Here is a 24,925-nt window from a genome sequence, read left to right on the forward strand (position 1 = left end):
GAGCCCGCCCAAGCCCCCAGCTCTGAACGACCTGCCAGGTTGGAATGTGTGTTTATCTTTGGCCCAACCCGATTTCCTGCTTTTTAGAAAAGGGGCTTAGAGAGGGTTGTTAGACAGGCTCTGGGTGCCCCGACACCCAAAGGCACTTTCAAAATGCCCCTGCACTGACTTCAGTGTGGAGAAGCAAACAGGGGCTGGAATTTCACTCCTGAACCCCAACATGGGGGTGGCGGGGCCGGGGCGGGGGTTGTGGCTGCCTGCGAAGGTGCTGGGAAATCTGGGGAGGGAGGAACTTCCACCATTCGGGGAGACCCCGAGGTGCCCAGGCTTCTGGCCACGTCCCTGACCCTGTCAGGCGCTGGGGTCTTCACACCTGGACCCTCCACCCACCCAAGTTTCTGTGGCACGTTTAGGTTGAGTGAAGATCAAGTCACCCAGTTAGAGAAGAGGATTCGAGGCGTGTGCTGCTGCTGAGGCCACGCTGGGCCCTCGGTGCACACATCTCCAGGCGAATCCCTGTGGCCCTGAGGGCCGCCGGATGGCCTGTGCAGCCATGCACTCCCAGGGCACGGGACCTCAGCTATCTTGTCACCAAGTGTGTGCATCCACAGCTGTGCGTCTGTGCCTGGGAGTGGGGTCTCCACTTGGCAGGTCTCTGCATGCTGACCAGTTAACCTGCCCGTCCGGGCTGCGGACGGTGTGGGTCCTGTCCGGCCCGGAGATGCTCCGCGGGGCGTGTGTGTGATCGTGGCCCCAAAGTGGGGTGGTGTTCCCTGGAGGGTGGACCCCTGAGCCTGGCTGTGTGTGTCTTGTGCCTTTGTGTGGGTTCGTGTCTTGGCATGAATTCTGTGACCCAGGAGCACGTTTTGAGGCAGGGATTAGGAGCAGCTGGGGATGGGATGGAGGCAGGGCACTTGGTATACCATTGAATGAAGACAGAAAAGCCCAACTCTAAGAAGGAAGTAAAGTTCTTTAAACAGGGATGAAGCGACGTTTGGGGTCTGACTATGATGCGCCCTGGGAAGTCTCAAAGAAAACAGTTGGGGCTCCAAGGAGGGCAGCCCCCTCTCCCCGACCCTGAGCTCCCGGGAAGATAAATGATTTCCTTCTCTCTAGACATGGTGTGGGATCTGAGCACTCAGAGCTAAGGGTGCAGTGGGTCCGGGCGGGGGCCCTCCTCGGCCCTCCCAGCATGGGGGCCAGGAGGTCAGCCCCTCAACCGGACCCCAGCTGGGTCTCAGGGAATGGCGTCCCACAGCGGCCCAGCTTGCTCGTGTTTTCAGGCGGGTGTGCCCGTGTGTGTGTGTGTGTGTGTGTGTGTGTGTGATGCCTGACAAGCCCCAGAGAGCCAAAGACCTGAGTGGAGATCTTGTGACTTCCCAAAAGGGGGACTGGAAGGTTGAAGAAGGAGCTGTGGTCGGCCTTGCTCTCCCCTGAGGCTGCGGTAACCACACTAGGCGTAGCCCAGGCCTGCGCCCCATCCCGCCTTCCCTCCTCCGCGCCTCTCCTTTCTCCTTCTCCCCGCTCTGCCCCGCTCCCCAGCCTGCTCCTGGTGACACCGTTGGCCCCTTTCCAGGGCTGAGGGAAGCCAGCGGGGGCCCCTTCCTGGAAGACCACCTGCAGGAGGCTTGCTGGGAAGGGGCTGCGAGGCGGAGGCTCCCGCCCGCCCTGCAGCCGTTTCCTGGAAGCAGTCGCTGTGGGTATTCTGTTCCTTGTCAGCACTGTGCTTGCAAAGAAAGCAGACACTGTGCTCCTTGTCCTTAGGGAGCCCTGCTCCATCACCCAACACCTGGCTGGACACAGGCGGGAGGCCGGGTCCGCGGGGAGCGGCGCGGGGCTGGGGCCGGACCAGTAAACACACACGGGCGCCAGGCGCTGAAGGCTCCTCCTCCTCCTCCTGCCCGGTGCCTCTGCTAACAGGCACGTGCCAAGCCCCTAGGCTGGGAGGCCCAGCAGTGGGTGCACAGCAAGCTCCTGGGAAGGGGATGCAGGGCGGACCCCCAGGGAGAAGGGTTGGCAGGGCTGTAGGGGACACTGACCATGGGCCCCACATTGCAGAAACCTGACTGCCTGGCTGGAAGTCGGGGGAGATGCCAAGGCTCTGAGGCCGCAGGAGCAGGGTGCATGAAGGCTGGCGTGCGGGGAGGCCGCAGAGCAGCATGTACCCTGAAGCCCGGGGGGAGTGGAGACCAGGCCACGGAATCGAGGAGTAGAAAGGTGGCTTGGAGGCTTCAGAATCGGCTGACCTCCAACAGAGAGAGGGGTCAGCCCCGGGGGCAAAGAGGTGCCCAGGGTCCAGCCCTGCCTGGGGGAGCCGCGTATCATAGGCAGCCACAGGATATGTAGCCAGCTCTGAGCACACGGACCCATGGGCAGGGCAGGGCAGGGCAGGGCAGGGGAGACAGACAGGGGAGCAAGGAGCAGAGAGGGGGCCTCGGGCTCTCCCAGGAGGTACATTCTCCCAACAGGAGGAAGAGACGGCCCAGGGGTGACTGTGGAGAGCCATGGTGGCAGCTGGGGTTGTGGCAGATGGAAGAGAGGCTGGCGAGGTGAAGGCTCTGGGGCCCACATGCCTGTGGGAGCGGGCAGGCCCAGGGCTCTCTGCCACTCCCCACTCCCACTTGGCTCACAGGCTGGGCCCAAGGGTGGGGTGGGATGAGTAGGAGATGGGGCCCGGGGGGAAGCAGGGCCCCAAAGGACATTTAGAAAAACCGGTTTATTACGCAGGCGGCATTTAGAGCATGTAGCGTGCATGGTGGCGGCCCTGGGAGCACAGAGAGGCACATGCAGGGCCCCCGAGGGGCTCCCCATTGGCCGGTAGTGACATCACCCCTGTGTCAACACTGTGATGTCTGTACCTCCGGCCAGCCAGGGTTTATGGAGCGAGACTCAGCCCGGCCTGGGCCTTCACTCCCCAGGCCCACACACTAGCCCACTGTTCAGGGTCTGGGGTGGTGGCACAGCCTGGGGGTCCTGGCACCACTGCTCCTCTGCCCACCCCAACTTCCCGGCATGGTGGCTGCCCCCTTTGGGCGTCCCCAACCAGAGAGTGTGGAGCCTGCAGGCCTGCCCTCCTCCTCCTTGTCCCTCTAGCGAGAAACTTGGAGGTCCTGGGGCTGGGGCACTCACAGCCCTGTGGCACAGGTACATGGGGTCAGGGGGTCCAGAATGGCCTCTGGGAAGGACCTCAGGTGGGCCAGCGGCTCTGGAGGTGCTTCAGGGGTCTGTCTGCACAGGGGCTAGCCCCTCTCAGACCTCTGTGAAGCCAGTACAGGTCTCCCCTCCCTGCCCTGAGCTCTGTCTGGTGCTGCCTGGACTGCACCGTGGGCCACTGGCGAGAGGGCGGACAGGGAAGGGCCACCGTGATGGCTGTTTCTGTCCACCTGGCTGTGTGGGCCTCTCCAAGTAGGGACAACCCTTCTGAGGGCTTGGGGGCACCCTGGGGTTGCCAGGGCCTCCCGGAGCCCTGCGAGCCCCTCGGGGGTCTGGCCTGATGCCCCCCTCCACGTCCAGGGCAGGCAGTGGCCCAGAACCCCAGCTTCCCAGCAGGCCAGTGTGCAGTGGTGACCCAGGAGGGGCCTCACCTCCACTGAGGGGCCACCAACCTCTGCCAGGCCACAGAGACCCCGAGGAGTCTGAAGGTTGGAGACCCGGGGCTGGGACCAGATGGCACTTTCCCACAGAGCCGTCCCCAGGCCCAGCTGGGGACACGTCCCCCTTCTCTCCAGACACACCCTGCCTGCCACCATGGCACATCGGCCTGGTGGGGTCTCTTAAGTGCTTGCCACTCTGAGGTGACTGTCCCTTTCCAAAGAGGTTTCTGAGGCCCAGGTGGGATGTGTCGGCCTGAGCAGGAGGATCTGGGCCCCCTGGGGGAAGGAAGTGCCTGGGAGCATGTGTGCTGACCCGGGACCGTCCAGGGAGGCCCGTCTGTGGGGCAAGCGGGAAGGGAGCTGCTGGAGAGGCTTGGCTGCCCCCGCCCTGCCTCCCATTCCTTAGCTCCATGCCTGTCAACCTCTGTCACCCAGTGAGTGATGTCCAGGGGCCCTGGAAAGGTCACAGCATGTTTGAGCGGGGTGAGAGAGAGGGGAAAGGCGGGGGCGGGGAAAAGGACGTGGAGGAAGCTCTAGGCCCCAGGAAGGAGAAAGGGGTCTGGGAGGGAGGGAGCCCCTGGGGCCGCCAGGAGGGTCCCTGCCTGCTGCTGCCACCCGGAACCCTCTTCTTAGCTAGCTCCCACGGCCCCAGCCTTTCTGGCCTGTGCTCCCCTCCCCCATCCCCAGCCCTCCTGTGCAACCAGGCCTTGGACCCAAACCATCCTGTCCCCTCCTCTGCTCACCCTCCCCATGCCGTGGTCTCCATGGGTCAGAGCTGCAGCCTGGCTCTGCCCTGCCGCGGGTCCCCTCCCCTCATCCCAGGCCTAGAGCCTCCAGTCCCGGTGGCCCCCTGCCCGAGGGTGAACAGCCTCACCCTGGGTCGTGGGACAGAGGGCACGTTCACCAAGAGAGGCTCCCAAGGGACACGTGGCTGTTTGCAGTTCACAGGAAGCATTCGAGATAAGGAGCTTGTTTTCCCAGTGGGCATGGAGCCAGCAGGGGGGCTGTGGGGCAGCCCAGGGTCAAGGCCAGGCTGTGGGGCTGCAGCTGCCTTGGGCCCCACTCCCAGGCCTTTGCGGGAGGTGGGAGGCGGGAGGTGGCAGCTGTACAGCGGCCCCAGGCGAGGCTCTCAGCCCCAGTCGCTCTCCGGGTGGGCAGCCCAAGAGGGTCTGGCTGAGCCTCCCACATCTGGGACTCCATCACCCAACAACTTAAGACTGAATTTCAAGTGTTCTGTGACTTGGGCAGACACAGCCCCTGCCCGAAGGGGTTGCCAGCCTAAGACAGTGGGGACAACGTGGGTGGCGGGCGATGGGGGAGACAGACAACAGGACCGAGGGTGTGCAGGACACTCATGTCACTCGTGCACACCAATGGGGGGCATAGGAGGCTGGGGAGCAGATAGACTGGGCTGGGCTGGGCGGGAAGGACAGGCAGATGGGATCCCAAGGACATAGAATTTCAGACCTTCTGCCCCCGCACTCTCTGCTGAGCCTAGGAACCTCTGAGCAGCAGGAAGGCCTTGGGTCTAGAGCCTAGAATGGACCCCCACCTCCACCTGCCCAGCCTAGGCCCCCGGCATTGAGGGGTGGTCAGAAAAAGCTACCCAGACTTCCTGTGGGATGAAGCCACTAAGCAGGATGGACACCATCGCCCACTCTACCCAGCCCTGCCCAGCACAGCCCTGCCCAGCCTAGCCTTGCTCTGCCCAGCCCTGCCCAGCCCTGCCCAGCCCTGCCCTGCCCTGCCCAGTCCAGCCCTGTCCAGTCCAACCCTGCCCTGCCCAGTCCAGCCCTGCCCAGCCATGCCCAGCTCTGCCCTGCCCTGCTCAGTCCAACTCTGCCCAGCCCTGCCCAGTACAGCCCTGCCCGGCCATGCACAGCCCAGCCCTGCCCTGCCCAGCCCTGCCCTGCCCAGCTCTGCCCAGCTAAGCCCAGCCCTGCCCTGCCCTGCCCAGTTCTGCCCAGCTCAGCCCAACCCTGCCCTGCCCAGCCCAGCCCTGCCCTGCCCTGCCCTGCCCAGGTCTGCCCAGCCCAGCCCAACATGACTTCTCTGGCTGGAGAGCACAGGCTTGGCCTTAGAAAGAGGCTGGCAAGGAGGGCCGAGGCCACCAGGCCACTGCATGCTCACAGGTCAGACAAGCTCAGAGCCTGCTCCCCTGCCACCCGTCAGAGCTATCACTGCCAACATGCTGTGGATATACGTGGCCTCAGGGCTGCTGGCTCCAGGCTGCCCCCGCCCCAGCTCCCGAGGCCACCCCTCTTATGCCATGAACCCTGTGCCACACCCACCTCTGAGCTGTCCCCACTCCTGCCTCCTGCACCCCCTTGAGCAGCCCGCTGTGTGTTTCATGGGTGTCTCAGCAAGGAAGGGAACCTCTGCAATCTTGCCAGTCAGGGTGCTGTCGACTGAGTAAATGCCCCTGTGCTGTGCCCGAATGTCCCCATCCTTTTGCAAACGACCGTCGGCCTGCCACCTTCCCAGTGGGTGTCTGCCACCGACCAGGATCCTGCACTCCCATGTGGTGGGAGAGGCAGACCCGGGCTCACCTCAGCCTCCCCACAAGCCAGGGAGAGGGGCTGCCCAATGGCAGGAGGCCCCCATGGGTCCCAAATGGCAGCTGCCCACACTCCTACCCAGGAACTTTGTCTGTGACGAACAATAAGGAATAAGGAAGGGAGTGAGAAAGAAGGAAGGAAAGGCGGTGGGAGGCGTTGCAGGTGGGGGAGGATGTTTGGAAAGTTCCAGAAAAGAGTCACTTCACCAGAAAGGCCAGAAGCTCCCCGCGCCCCCCAGCGCCTGCTCGGCTCTGAGGTGAAGGGATAGGAGCGTCGAGGCGGGCGTGGGTGCCAGCTGTTCTGCGTGGGTCTGTTTCCTTCAGCTCCTTTCCGGCCCTCGCCCTCCTCTTCCCGCCACACATACACTTTTTTCCTTTTTAAATTGTTTTATTTGGGGCCAGGTGAGGTGGCTCACACCTGTAATCTCAGTATTTTGGGAGGCCAAGGTGGGCAGACAGCTTGAGTCCAAGAGTTGGAGACCAGCCTGAGCAACACAGTGAGACCCCATCTCTACCAAAAACCAGTCAGGCGCAGCGGCAGGCACCTGCATCCCCAGTTCTGTGGGAGGCTGAGGCGAGAGGATCGTGTGAGCCCAGGGTGTTGAGGCTGTAGCAAGCCATGATCGCACCACTGCACTCCAGCCTGGGCAAGAGAGTGACACCCTGTCTCAAAAAAAAAAGAAGTAGAAAAATTTATTTTTAAAAATCGATTTAACACTTGAATGCTACAATTGTCCAAGGAGGAGCAGAGAGCCCGTGTCAGACAGCCTGAAGCCTGATCGTCTGCGATCAATGGCCCTGCTGCCAGCTGTGTGTGGCAGTTTGGCCTGGCCTGATGCCACTGTCCTTCTTGGCACCAGCTCACAGTCCGTGCCCATAACAGATATGGAGCACCCAAGGAAGGGCAGACCCAGCCCCCACCTGCCCTGGGTCTGAAGATCTCCCAGGAGGTGCCATGGGGTGCCTTAGGCGGGAGGGGCTGGCCGATAGCCTTGAGGAAGTGGTACGGATATGCAGAGAAGGGCATGTCCCAAACTCGGGGGCACTGTGGCCTCCAGCTGCCAGGAGACAGGTGTGCTCTGACCACCAGAACTGCAGGGCTATGACAGCAAGCCGGACTAGGGGAGACGTCTCTGCTCAAGTGCATATTTGCCTGATGGCAACTGCTCTCGGGTTCGTGGGTTCCAGGCTCTGCCCCGGTGCCTCATGCAAACGGGTCCCATTCTACAGATGAGGAAACTGAGGCACAGGGTGATTATGGCTGTCCCTGAGCTCCTGCAGCCAGGAAGGTGACACACCAGGATATGCTCCCAGGCTGCCCGCTGGGCTCAGTCACATAGTCTCAACTGCCCTGTGACACTGTGTGTGTCTGTGCTTGTGGGGAAGGCGACCAGAGGCCCCCTTTCCTCCACGCGGTGAGCCTACCAGCAGGGAGACAGTCCTCAGGTGTGAGGATGAGCCTCGTGGTAGGCACAGAGAAACAGGAGGAACTTTCTAGAAGGTGAAGGCTCCCATGGCTGGGACTCTTGGAGAAGGTCAGATCTCTGTCTGTCCACTCCTGCCCACTCCCCAGCACAGACAGAGCGAGCAGGACAGAGAGTTCAAAGTCCCAGGATACTGCAGAGCTCAAAGGAGGGCAGAGAGCACCGCCCCGCCTGGGCGCCGGGGGAAAGGTGGGCGGGGTGCTCAGGGGCCCCTGGCGGTCCCGAAGGTTGCCTCAGAGAGGTGTGGGCTTCTCCTCCCTCCTACACACAGTGTCTCTGAGGATGAACTGCCGTGTGCCCCGCGGGGATGCCGTGTCCTGCCGTGTGCCCCGCGAGGATGCCGTGTCCTGGCCCTCACTGGGCGCCTCTGGGACGAGGTCAGCTGAGCCTGCCGTCCTGACTCAGAAACACCATCTAACTCTCTAAGTCCCTTCTCAGTGAGACGGGGGGTCTTGCACCCACCTCCCAACCCCCATGCACCTGAGGAGGTCCCCGTTCCCCTACTCTGTGGCTCCACCACGTTCCACGCATCCTACCTGAGGGACAGAGGGGACTGTGAGATGATTCTCAAGGCTGGTTTTCCTCTTTCACCCAGGACAGGCCCCAGCAAATTCTCACCTCCAGAGGCCAGGTCTGCCCCGCAGGACTTAGGAAATACAGCCCTACTTCCATCCAGCACACCGACCCAAGAAAGTGCCTCAGAGCCCTGGGGCCTGGGGGGCCTGGCCTTGGTCTCAAGGCGTCAGCTCCACCTGGAAAGGAGTGAACTCAAGCCAGGACGCCCCATCTCCACGGCGGAAACGGCGCTGCCGGCTGCTCCCTCCTGGGGACTCTGGGCCTGGAGCTCCTGTGGGAGATCGGGGGATAGCTGAGTCCCACGGAGGTGCCCCTCTCCTCCCCACCCAGTGGAGCTTGGGGTGGGGGCAGGCGAAGACAGGGCAGGAAGCATGGGGCATTCTCCCTCCCCACAGCACTGAGAAACCAGGGGAGCATCCAGAAAATGGCGCCCACAGGCACCAGCTTCAGGTGACCCTAGCCCAGCCAAAGACCCAGGGCCAGTGTGTGCCACAAAGCCCGTGCCTGCTTTGCTGCTTTGCCTGCTCCCTCCTGCCTGGGACCACCGTGGCGAGGGGAAGGGAGAGTGGTGGCCCTCTCCTGACTCCTGAGGCCTGTGGTCCAAGCTCCCAGCCCTCAGGCAGGCCAGGGTCTAGACACTGCTGCCCCAGACACACCCCCCAGTCTCAGCCCACAGGCTTCCTGCAGGATCCCTTGGTGCACCTGGGGGCAAAGCACAGTGAGCAGGAGTGCAAAGAAGCTTCGTCGGGAGGGCGGTCCCCACCACCCTTGGACCCCCGGGTGGTCCCTGGGGTCCTGGGATGGACCCTGGGAGGGACGGTGCAGGGGCTGCTTTTTGCTCCAAGAGGACAAAGTGCCACATTGCCTCCGCAGAGGGCTGCCGAGCTGGGAGGACCCACAGTGCAAGGCCGCACAACCCCCCAGGAAGCCTCAGAGCCCTCAGGTTCCAAGCCGAGGCTGTGGGCGGGAACCCCTGTGCGAGCCCTCTGGAAGAAAAACCTCACGGCTCCGGCGGACGAGGGCCCCACCCGCTCCCAGAGCCCAGCGTGTAAGGGAGGGGTGGTGCCCACATGAGGCCCAGGGAAGGGTTGCGGCTGGGACGCCCCCTCACCGCGCCCAGATATCCCAGGCAGCCCTTCCCTCCACAGAGAGACCCACTGGGCCTGACCCTGCCCTGGGCACAGGGTTGAGCCAGGGACGGCCCGTGGGAGAAAGACGGCTTCAGGGGCCACTGGCCGGGCCAGGCGGGTCCTTCCCCAGTTCTGGGTGGCAAATGGGGTGAGGCCAGAGCCTTCTGGCCAGGGAAGACACTGGCCTGACTGGTGTGGCACGGGCAGCAAAGGAGGGTCAGAGGCCACTCTGGCCTGGAAGAGTCTCTAGCCACCTGGACGGGGGTGGCCAGGCCTGGTCCCTGCCCCCACTCTCCCAGGGGTCGGGGCAGCCGGGCAGAGCCAGTAAGTGTTTGTTTTCAGATGACATTTGTAAAGAAAAACAGCCCTCCCACTCTGCTTGACCCGGTGTCTGGAATGTGGGGAGGCAAACAGCTGTACCCTTCCCAGACCCTGCACAGCCCCTGGTGGGGGCAGGGCCCTGGTGGGGGCAGGGCCCGGAGGTGCAGCCTGGGGAGGCACTGGCCATCGTGGTCAGGGCGCGGCAGCCAGGCTCTGGGCTCTGTTCCGGGCCTCACTGTGTCCCCGGTGGGGTGCCGCCACCTCCCCCCGAGCCTGGGCCCCGCCGGTCAGACACCCGCAGGGACAGCTTGTCTTGGCTAGCTGGCTACAGCACCTCGCTGGAGTCCAGCAGACACACGCTCCCGTGCGCACGCCGCGCCCCAGGCCAGCCCTCACGCCACTGCCCCTGTCAGACCCCTGCCTGCGGTGGGCTGCTGTCTGCCTTGGCCTGCCCCAGCTCTCTCCGCGCCCTTGCCTCCAGGGAGTCCCCCTGGAGGACTCCAGCCACCCAAGCTCAGCAGGGCCAGCCCGAGCCCCTGCCCCACCCGGCCTGTGTGAAGGGTCCTCAGTCCCCTGATCCCCCAGACCCTCCAGGCTGGGTCCCTGGGGCTGGGGGAAAGCCGGCTCCAAGGTCCCTGGCCTGGATGATTTCCGGGAGGCCCGTCCCCTGCCACGTGCCTGGTGACCCTTGCTCCTGCCTGGCTGCCCGTGGTCCTCTGTGCGACCCCCACCCCCAGCCCAGGAACTGGACAGGAGACTCTGAATGGACGACAGCAGAGCCGTCCGAGGGCTGCCCCTGACCCTGGCCCTGACCCTGCCCTGGAGCCTGGTTTCCAAATCTTGCCTCATGCTTTCGCCAGACCCCCTTGGCCCCTTCCCCTGACCCTGGAATGCCCCTGGGGCTTCCTGGAAACAGCCCCTCCTTTGCTTACTACTGGGTGCCGGACCTCACCAGCACCGACCACCTGAAGGTGCGGGGACATCCCCCCATTCCCTCTCCTGGGGGTCCCATCGCCAGTTCCCCGTGGGCAGGATATCAGAAGAGTTCTCTGCGCAGGTCCTCCGCCCCTTCAGGCACGGGGGAGAGCGGCTCAGGGACCAGCGGCAGATATCGGTGCCTGCCCCTGCAGAGGGGTGCCCCATGCTGAGACAGTGCGCACGGGGGACACTCCGGGCCTCGGTCCACTGTCCATGTGGCAAATGAGGTGCTCTGCGGGGCTTCTAAACTCTTCACCCTGGCCTCCCCATGGGTCCCTTCCCTTCTCCTTGGGGGCCCTGGCCCCAGGTCCCCAAGGCCTGGACCTGCCTCTGCCACCCTCAGAGCAAGGATGCGCTGCAGAGGGAAAGGGGCTGCGACTCGGCCCCAGAGCTCCAGCTTCCCGTCTCCCAGCCCACAAAGCACTAAAGTCCCTAGGTCCTGGGACATCAAAGGCCCAGGAAGCTCCTTGTGCTGAGTTAAGCGTAGTGGGGCAGACGCATGTAGCTGGCATTTCCCACATTTACAGCTGCTCTGCTACGGGCTGGGAATCGGCTTCCCCTGCACCCCGGTCATCCCTTGTCCAGAGGGACCCGTGGGAAGGCCAGGGTGAAGAGTTTAGAAGCCCCGCAGAGCACCTCATTTGCCACAGGGAGGGTGGACTGAGGCCTGGAGTGTCCCCTGTGCATGCTGTCTCAGCACGGGGCACCCCGCTGCAGGGGCAGGCACCAACATCTGCCACTGGTCCCTGAGCCACCCTCCCCTGTGCCTGAAGGCCCAGCACTTCGAGGGCTGCCTGGGCTGAGGACCTTCGCAGAGAACTCTTCTACACCCCACGGAGGAGGCTGAGGGGTAGAGGCAGCTGCGGGAGCCCCAGGGCCACCAAACAGGCACGCCTGCCCCTCTCCTCGGTGGGTGCAGAAAGCTCTTAAATGGTGGAAAAGCAAGGCATGGCCGCCTTTCACAGGCACTGCTCAGAAGGTTCCAGAAGGAGACAATGGCATGGAGGGAGCAGGGCCCAGGCTGGTGGGGGCGCAGGGATGAGGCCAGTGAAGGCCACGGGTCGGGGGGGCGGTGCCCAGAAGCCAACGACCCCATCCTTATCGCCTGTGTCTCTCTGCACACAGCGTCTCGTCTGCAAAGTTAGCTGAGCAAACGCCAGGAGCCAAGGGTCGAGGCAACGCCATCCGTGGGGCCACTCCACACCCCCTCTGCCGGCCCCACCAAGACCTGCTTTCTTGGTTGAAATCCAACTCACAGTCTGCCCCCGGGGGCCCAGCAGCCCTGCCCACTGGAACAGCTGCACCCACAGTGCCCAGCTTCCCAGGGCGACAGGGGCTGGGTGAGCCTTCCTGTCCTCACTGGAGCATGGCCGGAGTGATTTTCTGCTTCTGCTGCAGACCATCCCGGGCCTGGTGGGAGCAGCTGTAATCGCATTATCCCATTATGCCTCCACCGGGCACTGGTATGGGGACAGGGCTGCAGGATACGACTCCATTTACCTATCGCCAGTGGAGCCCTGGGGGCTCTCCTAGGTTCATGGGGAGGGGTGGCCATCTCTTTAGGCCCAGGGACCCCAGGACAGGGGTAGAAAAGCACAGGAGAATTAAAGAGTTAAGGCCAGAAGGGGCCAGTCCGGCCAAGTGGAGCAAAGCTGTCCACCAGTGGCCAGGGCATGACTGAGGGGCTGTGTGGGGAACAGAGGGAGGCGCCGAGCCCCAGCCGGCCCGAAAGAAGCGCCATTCACCCAGGCCCATGCCCGTGATGAGCTGTGTGACTACCTGCATCATCGGGAGGCTTGGCCCAAAAGCCTGAGCGTCAGGAGGCTCGCCCGGGCCTGGGCAGATGGTCAGGAGGCTCGGGGCTCATGAGCGGTGCCGAGGTTCGGCCCGGGGCTCATGAGCTGTCGGGAGGCTCGCCCGGGGCCCAAGTGCAGCGGTCAGGAGGCTCGGCCCGGGGGCCTGCGCAGTGGTCGGGAGGCTCGGCCTGGGGGCCTGCGCAGTGGTCGGGAGGCTCGGCCCAGGGACCATGCAGACCTAACAGCTCCAGCCCTGAGGCTGGGCAGTTGTGCTCCAGAGGGCTCCCACGGCCACGCTGTTCCTCCCAGGTGGACACCCTCGTGGCACGTACACTCCTGCTCTCAGCCCTCTCCTTCACTGGATGGAGAGACTCAGGACCCCCAGAGGTGGGTGGCGGGCAGAGGAGGTGGAGCTGGTCTGAGATGCAAGAGGTGGCCCATGGATTCTAGGAGCAACCGGCGACTTCCGAGGTCCCCCACCCACTCAACACACGTTTCCAAACCCCATTTTACAGATGAGGATGAGAGGCCCAGCACAGGGGCCCATGTCTCTGTCACCAGGCAAGGTCGGGGGGATCTAGGGCCAGAATCTGGCTTCCCGCTCCAGCCAGGGGTCAGAGGTCTCCGGTTGGCAGCCGAGGCCAGCGGGACACAGGCTGAGGGATGGGGACAGCTGCTTTCTCGGCACAGACAAGGCTCCCCTCCTCATGCTGCAGACCCCGGCTGCCCCATCAGTCACGGCCCACCCAGGACCGTGCAATCATCCCCCACTTCTCCTAATCCTCCTGCCAGCTTCTTCCCAAGAGTCCAAGCAGTTGGATGCATTTTCTAAATTCTCAGGCCACTGCTGTTTCCTCCTCAAATTCCTTGCCCCCCACCCGCGGCCCCCTCCCAGCCATGGGAAAGGACTGCTGCGGCCTCCCCACAGGCCCATGAACGGGCGGGGCTGCGTCCAGGCAGCTGTGAGGTGCTGGGACCCAGGGGTAAGAGCCCCGATTACAGAGGCGTCATGGGAAAGCGGCGAGGGGAGGCCACCCAGAGCCCCCACCACAGCCCCGCTCCACGCCCTCCCTGGATCTCTGGCCCTGGAGAGAATCAGATGGGACCCCCAGCAGCAGTCACTTGAGCCCCCCTGCCACTGGCTCTGCTGAGGATGCCCACTGGGCCATGCTGTGGCCACCTGGCTTGGAATGTGGGCACCAAGGTATCGGCCCAGATTCCTACCTATCAGGGCACCAGCATAGGGCCGAGCCAGTGCCACAGAGCCTCCGGGCTGCACGGACATGTCCTGCACGTACCACAAACCAGGAGGGAGGGGTGCTGCCCAGGGCTCTGTGCCCTCCCGGAAGGGGCTACAGTGGGGCTGATTGTCAGGTGGTGGCTCTGATGCAGGAGAGGACAGATGGATAGAGCCCGAGGGCAGCCTGGCCAGGTGCACACAGTGGTGGCTATGATGCCTTCTCCCACGGCTGTCGCTCTGGGTCCAGGAGTGATGATCTCCAGGCTCCAGACAACTAGAAACAGCCGGCAGCCTCGCTGCTGATAACCGGGCCTTCTCCACCTGGTGGGGAGTGATGAGGCAAGACCGGATGGCGGGCCCCAGGCCTCCCCTCTCCTGGGACGGCCAGCTCTCCTCGCCTGTGCACGTCTCAATACGTCCATGATTACGCAACCAGCCCTTATCGCTGGATGTGAAGATCTGGAGGCCAGGCGGGGCCCTGAGGCCACAGCCTTCCCGCATGGGTGAGCGGTGAGCTGTGCAATTAGCCCTCAGGCCATCCTCACCAGGCCCTGCCTTTGTTCCTCCACCTGCCAGGCAACATCCGCTGGCGGTCTCCCACAGCCTGGCCAGCCTGCTCTTTCTCCCTCCACTCTGACCCCTTCCTCCTCGGGGCCCTGACATGCGGCTGTCTGGCACCCATTTTCAACTACTCTTTTCTTTCTTTTGAGTTTCACTCTTGTTGCCCAGGCTGGAGTGCAACGGCACGATTTCGGCTCACTGCGACCTCTGCCTCCCAGGTTCAAGCGGTTCTCCTGCCTCAGTCTCCTGAGTAGCTGGGATTAGAGGCATGCACCACCACGCTCAGCTAATTTTGTATTTTTTGCAGGGACAGGGTTTCACCATATTGGTCAGACTGGTCTTGAACTCCTGACCTCAGGTGATCTGCCCGCCTCGGCCTCCCAAAATGCTGGAATTACAAGCGTGAGTCACCGCACCCGGCCTTCTTTTCTTTTTTCCTGCCCTCAACTATCCTTTTCATTAAAGAATTCAGAATTCTCTCCCCTGCCTGCCAGGATGGAACCCAAAACCACGTAGCCAGTGGGCCTGCCTGAGCTGCGGCCCTGCGCCTGTCCCCGACAAGCCACCCTCCGTTTTCCATTCCATCATCCTCTCTCTGCACCTCAAGCACCGTGACCCCTCTCCTGCCTGACTGACCTCTCCATCTCCAAAGGAGACCCTTTCTTGTGCCTTCCCGCCCTCTCCAGGCCCGCCGTCTGCCTGGGGGCTGCCCTGGGGGCTGCACTGTGTCTCCCACTGCTGTCCACACGTGCTGCCTGCTCTGTGCCTCAGAGGCACTGGAGCTCATGTGCTCGGGGCGGGTGGCCTTCCAACACTGTGAGTCCCCACATCTTGCTCCTGGAGGCCACAGCTGCCCTGGGCCAAAGCTGGGCCGCTTGCTCTGCAGGGACCAAGGGCAGGGCTGCCTCGAGGGCTTCGGGGCAGGAGAGAGGGAGCGAGTCTCCTGGAGGCAGATGAGGACCACAGGGAGGCTGCAGGCCTTGAACCCCTCCCAGAGAGCCAGTGGAAGGATGTTGCCTGGTGGATGGGAGATGGCAGACGGGTGCTCTGGGGGCTCCTCCCTCCCTATAGCACCTTGGACATGTTTTGTTTTATCATGGTGAAAATACGTAACAAAACTAGCCACTTTAACCATTGAGCCATTTTAGCCATTGAGCCACTGAGACATTTGAGCCATTCAGCCATTTTAGCCACTGAGCCACTGGGCGCACACATCAGTGGCACTCAGTGCTTTCTCACTGCCGCGCAGCCATCGCCACCGTCCACCTCGGAACTCCTCCCTCTCCCAAACTGAAGCTCCCTGAAGGTGCCCAGCCGACTTGCCAGCCTCCTTGCCAGTAGACGAGATGGGGAGGCAGCCCTGCTCAAGCAAGGAGGCAGAAGTCTTGACTGTTCTCCCTGTGGTCCCACGGGGAGCACCTGCAGCAGGGCCCTGGCTGGACAGACGGCCACGAGGGGTGTGGTGTAGTGATCGCGTGCCCTGGCCTGGGCAAGAGAGTGGCGCCCTTGGCCTGCCCAGCCCCTGCCCTGCAGCCCGCCTGACAGCCGAGGGGAGCTTCACCTTCCAGCCTCTGGCTGTCATTAGCTGCTCCCGACGGGAGGTGGGACGGGCAGGGGAGACTCGTCCCCGCAGCCAGTGAGGATCCAGGCTCACGTGGGACCACCTGGACCTCATTATTCTTAAGTGGTCCAGTCTGAAAGTTTGAGAAGAGGGGAGAAAAAAACTGCCAATCCCCAGGTCTGGAGAGCCCCACCCCCTCTTCCAGCCATCACTGAAGCCCCGGGGGCTTCAGCCACAATGGAGAGCTGAACCGGGCCCACCCCAGGGCCCAGGAGGGGCATCTGCAGAGGGTTCGGCCCCAGAAGGACTTGGAGGTCAGGCAAGTCAAAGGGAGTTCAGAGCTTAGGAGGGGTGAGAGGTCAGACTCTGGTCCTTTCTCATCAGGTGGGGTCCCTCTGTCCTTCCAGAAGGTCACCTGGGGTGTCTACAGTCAGGGCCAGTCTGACAGGTGGGATGGTGCTTCCCAGCAACCCCACCTTGGGGAGAACCCTGCTGCCTCTCCCTGCTCTCCACCTCCGGCACAGGCCCCGGGAAGCCTCCAGCTGATGACAACACTGAGTAGACTCTGGGGCCAGCATCTCAAGGCACCCAGGACCCCAGACCATCCAGCCACACCCCAGGCTATGAAGAGGGGGAGCTCCGGGGAGGCTGGGGTGCCTTCAAGGTGCATCCTAGCAACATCCTCGACCTGCAAGAGGGACACTTGGTCTCAGCATGGGGAGGACGTGCTCAGACCCCATGGATAGGATTTGCTCAGACCCCATGGGGAGGACATGCTCAGACCCCAGGCAGGCATCCTAAGAGTGCCTCGCCTGGACCCCAGGCTGGTAGCTCCTACCTCTCGCAGAGCAGCAGAGGCTGGCAAGAGGGACTCAAGAGTCCTGGCTGGGGGCAGAGGGCCCTGCATGGTTCTGGGGTCCTGACCCAATCCTGCATTTCCACAGAGAGCTGCCTCAGCACCCATACTGAGGGTCCGTGCACCCCCTGGTGTATTGGGGACCCTTCCCCCACCCCACCCCCCATCGCCACTGGGACACCGGAATGTGCAGGATGGCTGTGAGGGGAGAGGCAGGCCCGGGGCGCGGCGGGCAGGGCTGGACGGGGCTGGGGATCTGTAGGAGGCTGGCCAGGCAGATGGGACGTGTCTGGACCCTTAGCATCATCACCTCTGTGTTTTGACCACCGAGCAAATATACCCTAAATGAAGCACAAATTCGCCAAGGGGACAGTCAACTCTGTCCTTTCTTCTTAATCCCTCTGGCTTAGGGTTTCCCAGCCTGGACAGCCTGTCTGAGGGGAAGGCTGCCCAAGGGCACACGGGCATCCGTCTGGGGACATTCAGGCAGTGATCAATCCCCGGCCGCCCTGGTGTGTGCCCAGCACTGTGGGCCTTTTCCCAGCCAGCTAGTGGGGGAGCGGCCACTGTGGCTCCCTGAGTCTTAGTGAGATGGTCAAGGATGGGACAAAGATGGAGACCCACATGCGGCCGCATCCATGGGCAGAGGAGGTGGAATACAGGACAGCTCTGCCATCCCCTCAGCCTAACCATGAAAAGCAACCCTGTCCCCTAAGGCCCCAGTGCCCACCTGGAGGCCACCATGAGCTGGAGCCCAGCACAGCCGCCACCACCACGTCTTGGCTGTCCAGCTCAGGACAGGTCAGTTCCAAGGCGTCCAGGCTGGAGCTCTGGGGGTGGAACAGCATAGCTCCTGAAGAGTCACTTGTCCAGCCCTGGCCGTGGAGGGACAGGTGAGAGCCCACCGAGGGCTCTGAGGACTCCAGGAGGGACCAGCTGAGGACACCGGTGGGGGTGATGCCTCCCCCTTCAATGGCCGCTCGCAGGAGGCAATCCCAGAGCCCCGCTCCGTGGGCCACCAAGTACCCGGAGCCTCATTTAGAAATGGCCATCCCTCCCCACTGGCCCCGGCTGGGATCCTGGTGCTCCAAGAGTCCTGCTGTGGTCCCAGGGAGGAGCAAACCCCCTCCCAATCAGGAAGCATCCTCAACCCCATCTAATTCCAGACGCTGCCTCCCACCTTGGCTTTCGGAGATGGAGAACAGAGCCGGCCCCTGCCCAAGGCCCCGGAGCCCAGGAGGGCGCCCCTCCGAGCAGACAAGCTCGCCCCTGCTCCCAGGACGAGCAAGCCCCTGCCGAGGCTCTGCTACTGCTAATTGGCCCTTGGGATAAGCAGACCTGTCCAGGAAAGGACCCCCTGATCTCCCAGCCCCAACCCCATCTGGCTGGGAGTTCTGACTTAAGCAAATAATCCGTCCAGGGAATTGAAGGCTCAACAGAATCGCCCGCTACGGATCCGGTCTTGGTTCCTCCACCCTCCTCCTGCCACCTCCACCTGGGCACTTGAGATCAACAGCAAGGCTTTGCAGTCGTGAGAGCTTCCCTCAGATGCCCTCCAGCCTCAACCCAGAGGAGATGGGTGCCTGGGCCGTGACCCCTCACACAAGAGGACCAAGCCCAGAGAGGAGACGGGGAGCCATTGGCCCAGACAGCTGGGGTCTGCGATGGACTCAGTGAGGTCCGGCCCTCCTCACTCCAAGGGGAGCTGGGAGCCGACCCGGTGAGGGAGGACGTCCTGGGAAAATGATAGGAATCAGGGAATGGCCCTGGGGCTCCAGACCTCTTCTGATGGAGTTATTCAAGGCCCCTTGGCAGGGCTGGGCATCCTCTGGACCCTCGGGGGATAAGGTCCCCTCACTCCACCACAGAGTAGCATCTGGGCACCTACCTCCTGGCCATGGGCAGAGCAAAACTCTCTCCTGGACCCCAGTGCCCAGAGCCCTGGCCTTGAGAAGTAGCTGTGTGTCCTCAAGAGCCGCCCCAGACTGCCCCCCACCACCTTGCAGGCAGCTCACCCTCCCACCCCACCAGCTGCAGGGTGCGGACACGAGTCTTTTACATCCCCAAATGCTCCTTCCGCACCTGCTTCAGGAGGGCAGCCCTGCCTGCTCACAGCCCAGCCCTGCCCAAACTCCTGGCCAGGGGACACACGGGCATTAGAACATGGCATCCTGGTTCTGTTCTATGTTCAGGAAGATGACACCCATTCGGCTGAGGGGATGGCAGAGCCCCTCTCCCCACAGCCCCCTCTGCAAGTGCAGCTCTCCTTTCCTCTCCCCGCATGCCTCTTCCCGAGGGCGGCCCCCTCTCTCCATCAGGATCACCCTTCCTGGGCCTCCGGGGTGCACTGTTTTCCCTAAGCCCTCCCTTCCTCCCTCAGGGTCAGGCCCTTTCCTCCAGGCCCCTCTCTGTCTCCTGGTCTCTGCCCTCTCCCAAAACTCATTCTATTTCTCTACATGTCTACCTGGTTCCCCACCCGTCTCCATTCTCCCAGTCTCCCGCCTGCCAGGCTGGCCCTGGCCCCAGCCACTTGGCAGCCTCCTCCTCCTCCCAGAACCTTCTCTTTCCTTCCTGGTCCCATCTCAAACTGCAGCAAGCTGGTCAGAAGGTGAGACCAGGCTGGGAGGAGCTCTGGGCCATGGAGATGGTGGCCAGGGGAGGTGTGGGAGGTGGAAGGACAGGTGGGCCAGGTGGGGAGCAAGGTGTCCTGCCATGGGAAGGGCTGGAGGAAACATTGTATCCAGGGATGGTCAGAGTTCGCCTGGAGGCCCTGAAGGTCTTGCTTTTAGAGCCGGGCGGGGCTGCCGCGTGGCCAAGCCAAGCCAGTGGCCCCATCCCGGGGCCTGGGCTCCTGATGTCTGCCCTGGAGCCCACCATGTTGCAGTACTGAGTGGCCGTGCATTGCTGCTCTCTTCACTGTATGACCGGGGGTTCCCTCTGTGCCCCTCAAAGCCCCATCTGGCCTGGACTTTGGGTCTGCAGCTGGCGCATGAGAATCTTCCCACAAGGCAGCGTAGGGGGACTGGGGAGCCGACACCAAGGATGCCAAGGTCTTACTTGAGTAGAAGACTTCCATCCTGAGCGATCCTGCTGGCCAGTCCTCCGGATCCAGCCCTCCCGGGGCTGTGGCCACCCCCAGGGCTCCAGGCGAGTCTGGGGTCCCTGGTCCCCCAGGTCGTCCACCCCTTGCTGCAGTTCTCCGGAAACAGGGGGTGCTGCCCTGGCCATTTTGCTCCTTGCTGGGTGTCTGGGAAGGCTGTGAGGGGAGAATAAAGGGCAGGGAGAGGTGAGAGACCCGAGAGACGGGGAAAGCAGTCTCAAAGGAGGGGAGGGAGGGCGGGCCAGCCGCGTGGCGCAGCGTGTAGGAGGGGAACATGGCGGTGCCCGGCACGAGGTGGGGTGCGGGGCGGCCCTGGAGCCCTGGCTGCCTCTCCCTACAGCGGGTCCGGCACTAGCCAGCCAGCTGAGCATGCTGTGTGTGGAGTCTGCAGAAAGTGCTGACCCGCCAAGCCCCACAGGCCAAGCCAGGCCCGGGGGACAGGAAGGAGCATGGGGCCTTCACTCACTGCCCAGCCTGGGGCACGGCCGGCCCATCTCCCATTTCCAGGGCATCCGGGGACGGGCACGCCCCAGACACTCACTGCCCTGCCACTGGAGGTTAGCATCCTCCCTCACCCGGTGCCCTGCCCAGGTGGCTGTTACCTCCCTTACCTCCTCCAAGACCCTGAGCAGGGGAAGAAAGAAAGTGGATGGACCTGACCCTCTGACCTGAGTGCGGTCCCCGCTCTGTTCCCCTTTCCTCTGCCCCTAGTTCTCACTGCGAAGGAGGACAAGAGCGCTCACCTGGGGTGGCCCCATGTGCCTGCCAGCCTTGGTCCAAGACTGCAGAGAAGGGGCCTTGAGGAGGTGGGGAGGAACCCAGAGGCAGACCCCGAGGGTCTTCCCTGAAAGTGGAGGGCTGGTGAGCAGCAGGAAGATCCGGGATTGTGCCCTCAGCTGCCCTCTCTGTCCTGACGTGTCACTCGCTAAGGGTCACGGGCCAAGGAGGGACCCGGCAATGTCCGGGAACCACACAGTTGGGATGGCCAGGCTGGGTGTGGGGTCTGTTGGGGATCCCAGGTGAGAGGAAGGAATTGGGAGTGGACTTGGGCCCGAGGCAGGCTGGGTGGCTGGTGCAAGGCAGAGGGCTGGGCCCCGGGGGCATTCTGTCCCGGCTCCCCTGTCCCCTCACCCAGTTCGTGAGCATCCCTTGTGCAGCGGGCCCCGGAGATCACAGGGGTGGCGGGCGGATGCAGTGCAATATCCCCCAAGGAAAGTGTGTTGTGAGGCGGCGGAGGGCAGGGCCGGAGAGGCCCCAGCTGCAGAGCAGGACGCCGGAGGGCGAAGGGCAGCCGAGCCAGGGCCTGGGGTGGCCGGAAAGTGGCACTGTGTTCTTGCGGGCCGGACCAGAGCCCAGGCAGTGTCAGGAGGTGGATGGTGTGGAAGAGAGACGAGTTCCAGGAGCACACTGGGGGCCCCCTATGTGGCTGGAAGGTGGAGGGGCGCTGGGTAGAAGGGCTGGCATCGGGCTGGTGGCTTGGGCTAAGGCAGCCTTGCAGGGGCTGGCTCCTGAACCCATGCACAGCGAGAAGTATGGGCTGGAGTGGCCACAGCACTGGGGAGAGACAGATGGAAAAGCTGGACAGCAAGCAGGGCTGTGGCCAAGCCAGGGCCCGGGGAGGACAGGGACAAGTGGCAGATGTGAGGGTGCAGAGGAGCAAAGTCACCAGGACCTGGCCTGGATCGGGACGCTCAGGAGGCTGAGGCACTTGGAGGAAGGCCCTGGGGAAGTCCGGCTGGCTGCCCCACCCCTGCCACCCTCAGCTCCCTCTGCCCGCCAGGACTCCTGGGCTCCATCGGGTGCCGCAGCACCCTGGCCACGACGTAACAAGGGAGGACAGGGTCAGCAAGGTGGCCTTTCATGCCTCCATGTTTGCAAATCCCCAAAATGACCCAAAAGACAAGCTCAAGGCTGGATTTTCCAAGAGAGCCCCTTCAAGTACCAAAGGACACAAAGAGCAGGCCCTTCAGAGTCTGTGGCCCGCAGACGGCCGGAGATTCCATGGCTGGCCTGCGGGGCTCCAGCAAACACGTGCAGGGCTTTCCAGAGCCCCGCACAGAACAAAGAACAAAATGGGGAGAGCAGGGCCTGGGCTGAGTGGACCACGGGCGGGTGGGTGGAGGGGACGCAGCGGCATGGCGCCCACTGCCAGGCCAAGGGCAGCTGCAGGGGGCTGGGCTGGAGCAGACCCGGGGAGGGGGTGGGGGCTGGAGGAGGCTCTCACGGCCGGAATCAATAACTCATGCTGGGGGAGGGTGGGAGACATTTGTGGCGGGGCGGGGAGGGGGCGCCGGACAGGGTGTCCCTCCACCCCCAAGTTCAAAGTTTTATGGCGAGCAGGCTTGACTTCCTCCCGCGTCCCTCCTCTCCAGGTGTTATTTGAAAAAAACACTTTTCAGACTACATGCTGAAAAGTTCAGCATGAAAATTTAATGTCAGAAACTCTGTAATCTCTTTCCCAGAGATAAGACCCAGCCCCTCGAGGAGGGGCGAACTCGATCCCTCTAACACAGAAAGCAGACGCCAGGCCGGGAAAGCAGGGGCCTGGCGGCCTCGCTGGGGGAGGCTCAGGCTCGCGCTCCCTCCCTCCCACCCGGGGCTGGGAGGGGGTGACTGAAAGAGGCCCTGCAGGGATGGAGCTGCAGGGCTGGGGTGAGGGGTCCGGCAGGAGGGGCCGTTCTAGTGCAGTCTGCAGGCTTCGGGCACACTCGGGCCTTTGGGAAGCACTTCCTGCCGCTCTCCCGCGTGCACCCCGCTCCCTGGAACTTGGAGTGGGTGCCGCGGCTGCCAAGGCTCGGGTTTCCATGACGCCTGAGGCCCCTGGCCCTCTCACTCAGACCCGAATTTAGGCCTCACGGAGGGCTCAGGCTGTGGACAGCTAAGCTGGGGAAGGACAACATGGCCACCACCGCCCCTGGCCTTTCTGACCGGCAGCACTGCCCTGGGTTGGGTGGTGGGGGCGTCCTGCACACACAGTTCCTGAGGTCAAGCCTGGGTGTGGGGGTCTCGGACTCTGAGCTGCCAGGCCCGCCGGGTCCTGGCCTCAGGGAGAGGAGAACAGAGCCGCCACACACCCGGCTCTTGACTCGATTTCTCTGTGGGTGACAGACATAACTTCTCTAAGCTGTTCCCAACAGTCCCCACCCTGAAGACGGCCTCCACCTCAGACATCAGACAACGCCCCGAGCCCCCCCTGCCCAGGGCCGGGAGGGCAGGCTGCCCGGAAGGAGGGTGGGGCTGCCCGGGGGCTGGGTGTGCTCCAGACCTGTGTTCTGGGACTGCATTCCGGGGGAGGGGGTGGTGGGAAGGCGCCATGTGGAGCAAACCGGCTGGGCTGGGGGCAGGAGGCCCCCCAAGCGGGGAGAGGGAGGCGTCCGACCGACCGACCGCACTGCTCTGCTGCCCCCACCAGGCAGGCTGAGGCCGGCGTCCCTGGAGACTGGGACCTGGTGGCCGAGCCCAGCACTCCTAAATGAGCCTGAGACCCCCACGTCCTGAGAGGCAGGGGGCTCCTTTGTAGCGGAAGGAGACAGAGGCCTCCTAAAGGGGCTGGACGCTTGCCCAGGGCGCTAATCGCCTGGAAGCTCCCAGAATGTGGGTGTGGGAGAGGCCAAACTGCTTTCTCCCCAGATCCCAAGATCCTGGGTGACCCTGAACCCGGGCCTGGGGACCTGGCCACGTCTGCCCAAACCCCCTATTGCCCCCCACATGTGCTTTGCGTGGTCCGAGCCCGGCGGGCGGGGCAGGGCTGGCTTGAGGCCTCCGAGAGGGCTTCTCCCCAACCGTCCTGCCCCTCCAGGGCACATGGGGAGCCAGACGGGTCTGTTGTCCTGTGTTTCCTGCTTCTCCCGGTGTTGCCCTGGTGTGTTGCCATGGTGATGACACCAGGCATGACTGGGAGGGGTCACACCTCAAGCAGACCAAGAATCCTACGTGTCCACCACAGACGGCACCTCCTCAGGACACCCACGCCCCGGCCCCTGGCCCCCAGGCCTTTTCGAGAATGTTCCATGAGCCTGATGGATAGGCACGAGGTCCAGCGTGTGAGGCCCAGCCCGCTGCTCTGGCGCCTGCCCCTGCATCGCCACAGCACCCCACCCGGCCACCCTGTCTGTCCTCGGGGGGCCCCCCAGCCGTCTCAGATCCAGGTTGCCCGATGTGAGAAGCGCCCTGGGTTTCTGCTGTGTCCCTGAACCCTGACGAGGAGCGCTTCTCTTCCTACACCCGCAGCCCCTCACAGCCCCTCCACACCCCAGGGTCCCCCAGCCAACCCAGGGCCCTGTCTGCTGCCTGCAGCTGAGCCTGCGGCGGGGGACCCCCGGCAAATGTGAGGAAGCCTGGGGAGAAGGCGCCCCTGCAGAAGCTGCTGCCCGTGTGCCCCCACCCCATGCTGCCGGGAGAGGCTCGGACCTCAACAACTTGGGGGTGGCAGAAATGGTCTCGGCATGATCAGTGCGGCCCCTTCTCAGCCCCTTCCTGGGGGGTCCAGAGGGCCTAGCAGCTTCCCTGGCTGGGGGCTGAGGGGCCTCAGGGCGGCGACTCTTGGAAAAGCCTGAGGTCAGAAGAGTTCAGAAACGGCCGTGCTGGCTGGGTCCTCTTGACTGATGTGGACAACTGTGTCCCATCTCCCTGAGCTATTTCTGTTTTCGCAGGAGTCAGGGGAGGGCTGGAACTCCGGCTTCCCGGCATCCCGGCGGGCAACCAGATACCCTCAGATAAAGGGCATTCCTGGAGGCCTTCATCACGCTCCCCAGGCAGCTGCTGGCCCCTCACCCTGCACAAGTGGGCACGTCCTCCCTGAGCCCCGAGGGAGGCTCGGAACACATAGCTTCCCTGTTATGTACCAGCTGAGGGGCCCGGGTGGATTTAGCTGGGGTGAGGCCCAGGGGCCCAGGCGAGCAGGGGATGTTCTGGTGGGGAGGACATGGCTGAGATGGGAAGAGCAGCTGGTCCTAAGCCCCACAGGCCCCCTTCAGGGCCCCGAGCCTGGGTTTTATTTTGGGAGGCACCTTCTAGAGCGTAAGCTGCCTCATCCCGTGGGCAGGCGTGGGGTCGCCCAGGGCCTAGGGGATCCTCCAGCCGGCTGTCCAGCTCTGGGACTCTGGGTTCCGGGGAACCCTCAGGGGCTGATGTTCTGAGCTTGTTTGCCCCACAGTGTTCTCAGCCAGGTCT

At 63.5% G+C, this 24,925-nt stretch overlaps 1 protein-coding gene across 4 annotated transcripts in view; it reads right to left on the reverse strand.

Annotated features, from left to right (window-relative positions):
- Positions 1-6,571: 6,571 nt before the first annotated feature.
- Positions 6,572-24,925, reverse strand: part of MRPL23 (mitochondrial ribosomal protein L23) — a 37,851-nt gene continuing 19,497 nt past the window's right edge. For 2 of the 4 annotated variants that reach the window (XM_031652736.1, XM_031652737.1), the window contains exons 5-6: positions 19,711-19,909; positions 6,573-8,386 (exon numbers count right to left, since the gene is read on the reverse strand). In XM_031652736.1, coding sequence (XP_031508596.1) covers positions 8,202-8,386; positions 19,711-19,909 — 384 coding nt within the window. In that variant the 3' untranslated portion in view covers positions 6,573-8,201. Of the gene's footprint in view, positions 8,387-19,710; positions 19,910-24,925 lie in introns of all 4 variants that reach the window. The other 2 variants (XM_031652738.1, XM_021925311.2) reach the window with 2 other exon arrangements.

This window comes from Papio anubis, chromosome 12, assembly GCF_008728515.1.
Source record: "Papio anubis isolate 15944 chromosome 12, Panubis1.0, whole genome shotgun sequence".
In the NCBI taxonomy this organism is placed as follows: domain Eukaryota; kingdom Metazoa; phylum Chordata; class Mammalia; order Primates; family Cercopithecidae; genus Papio; species Papio anubis.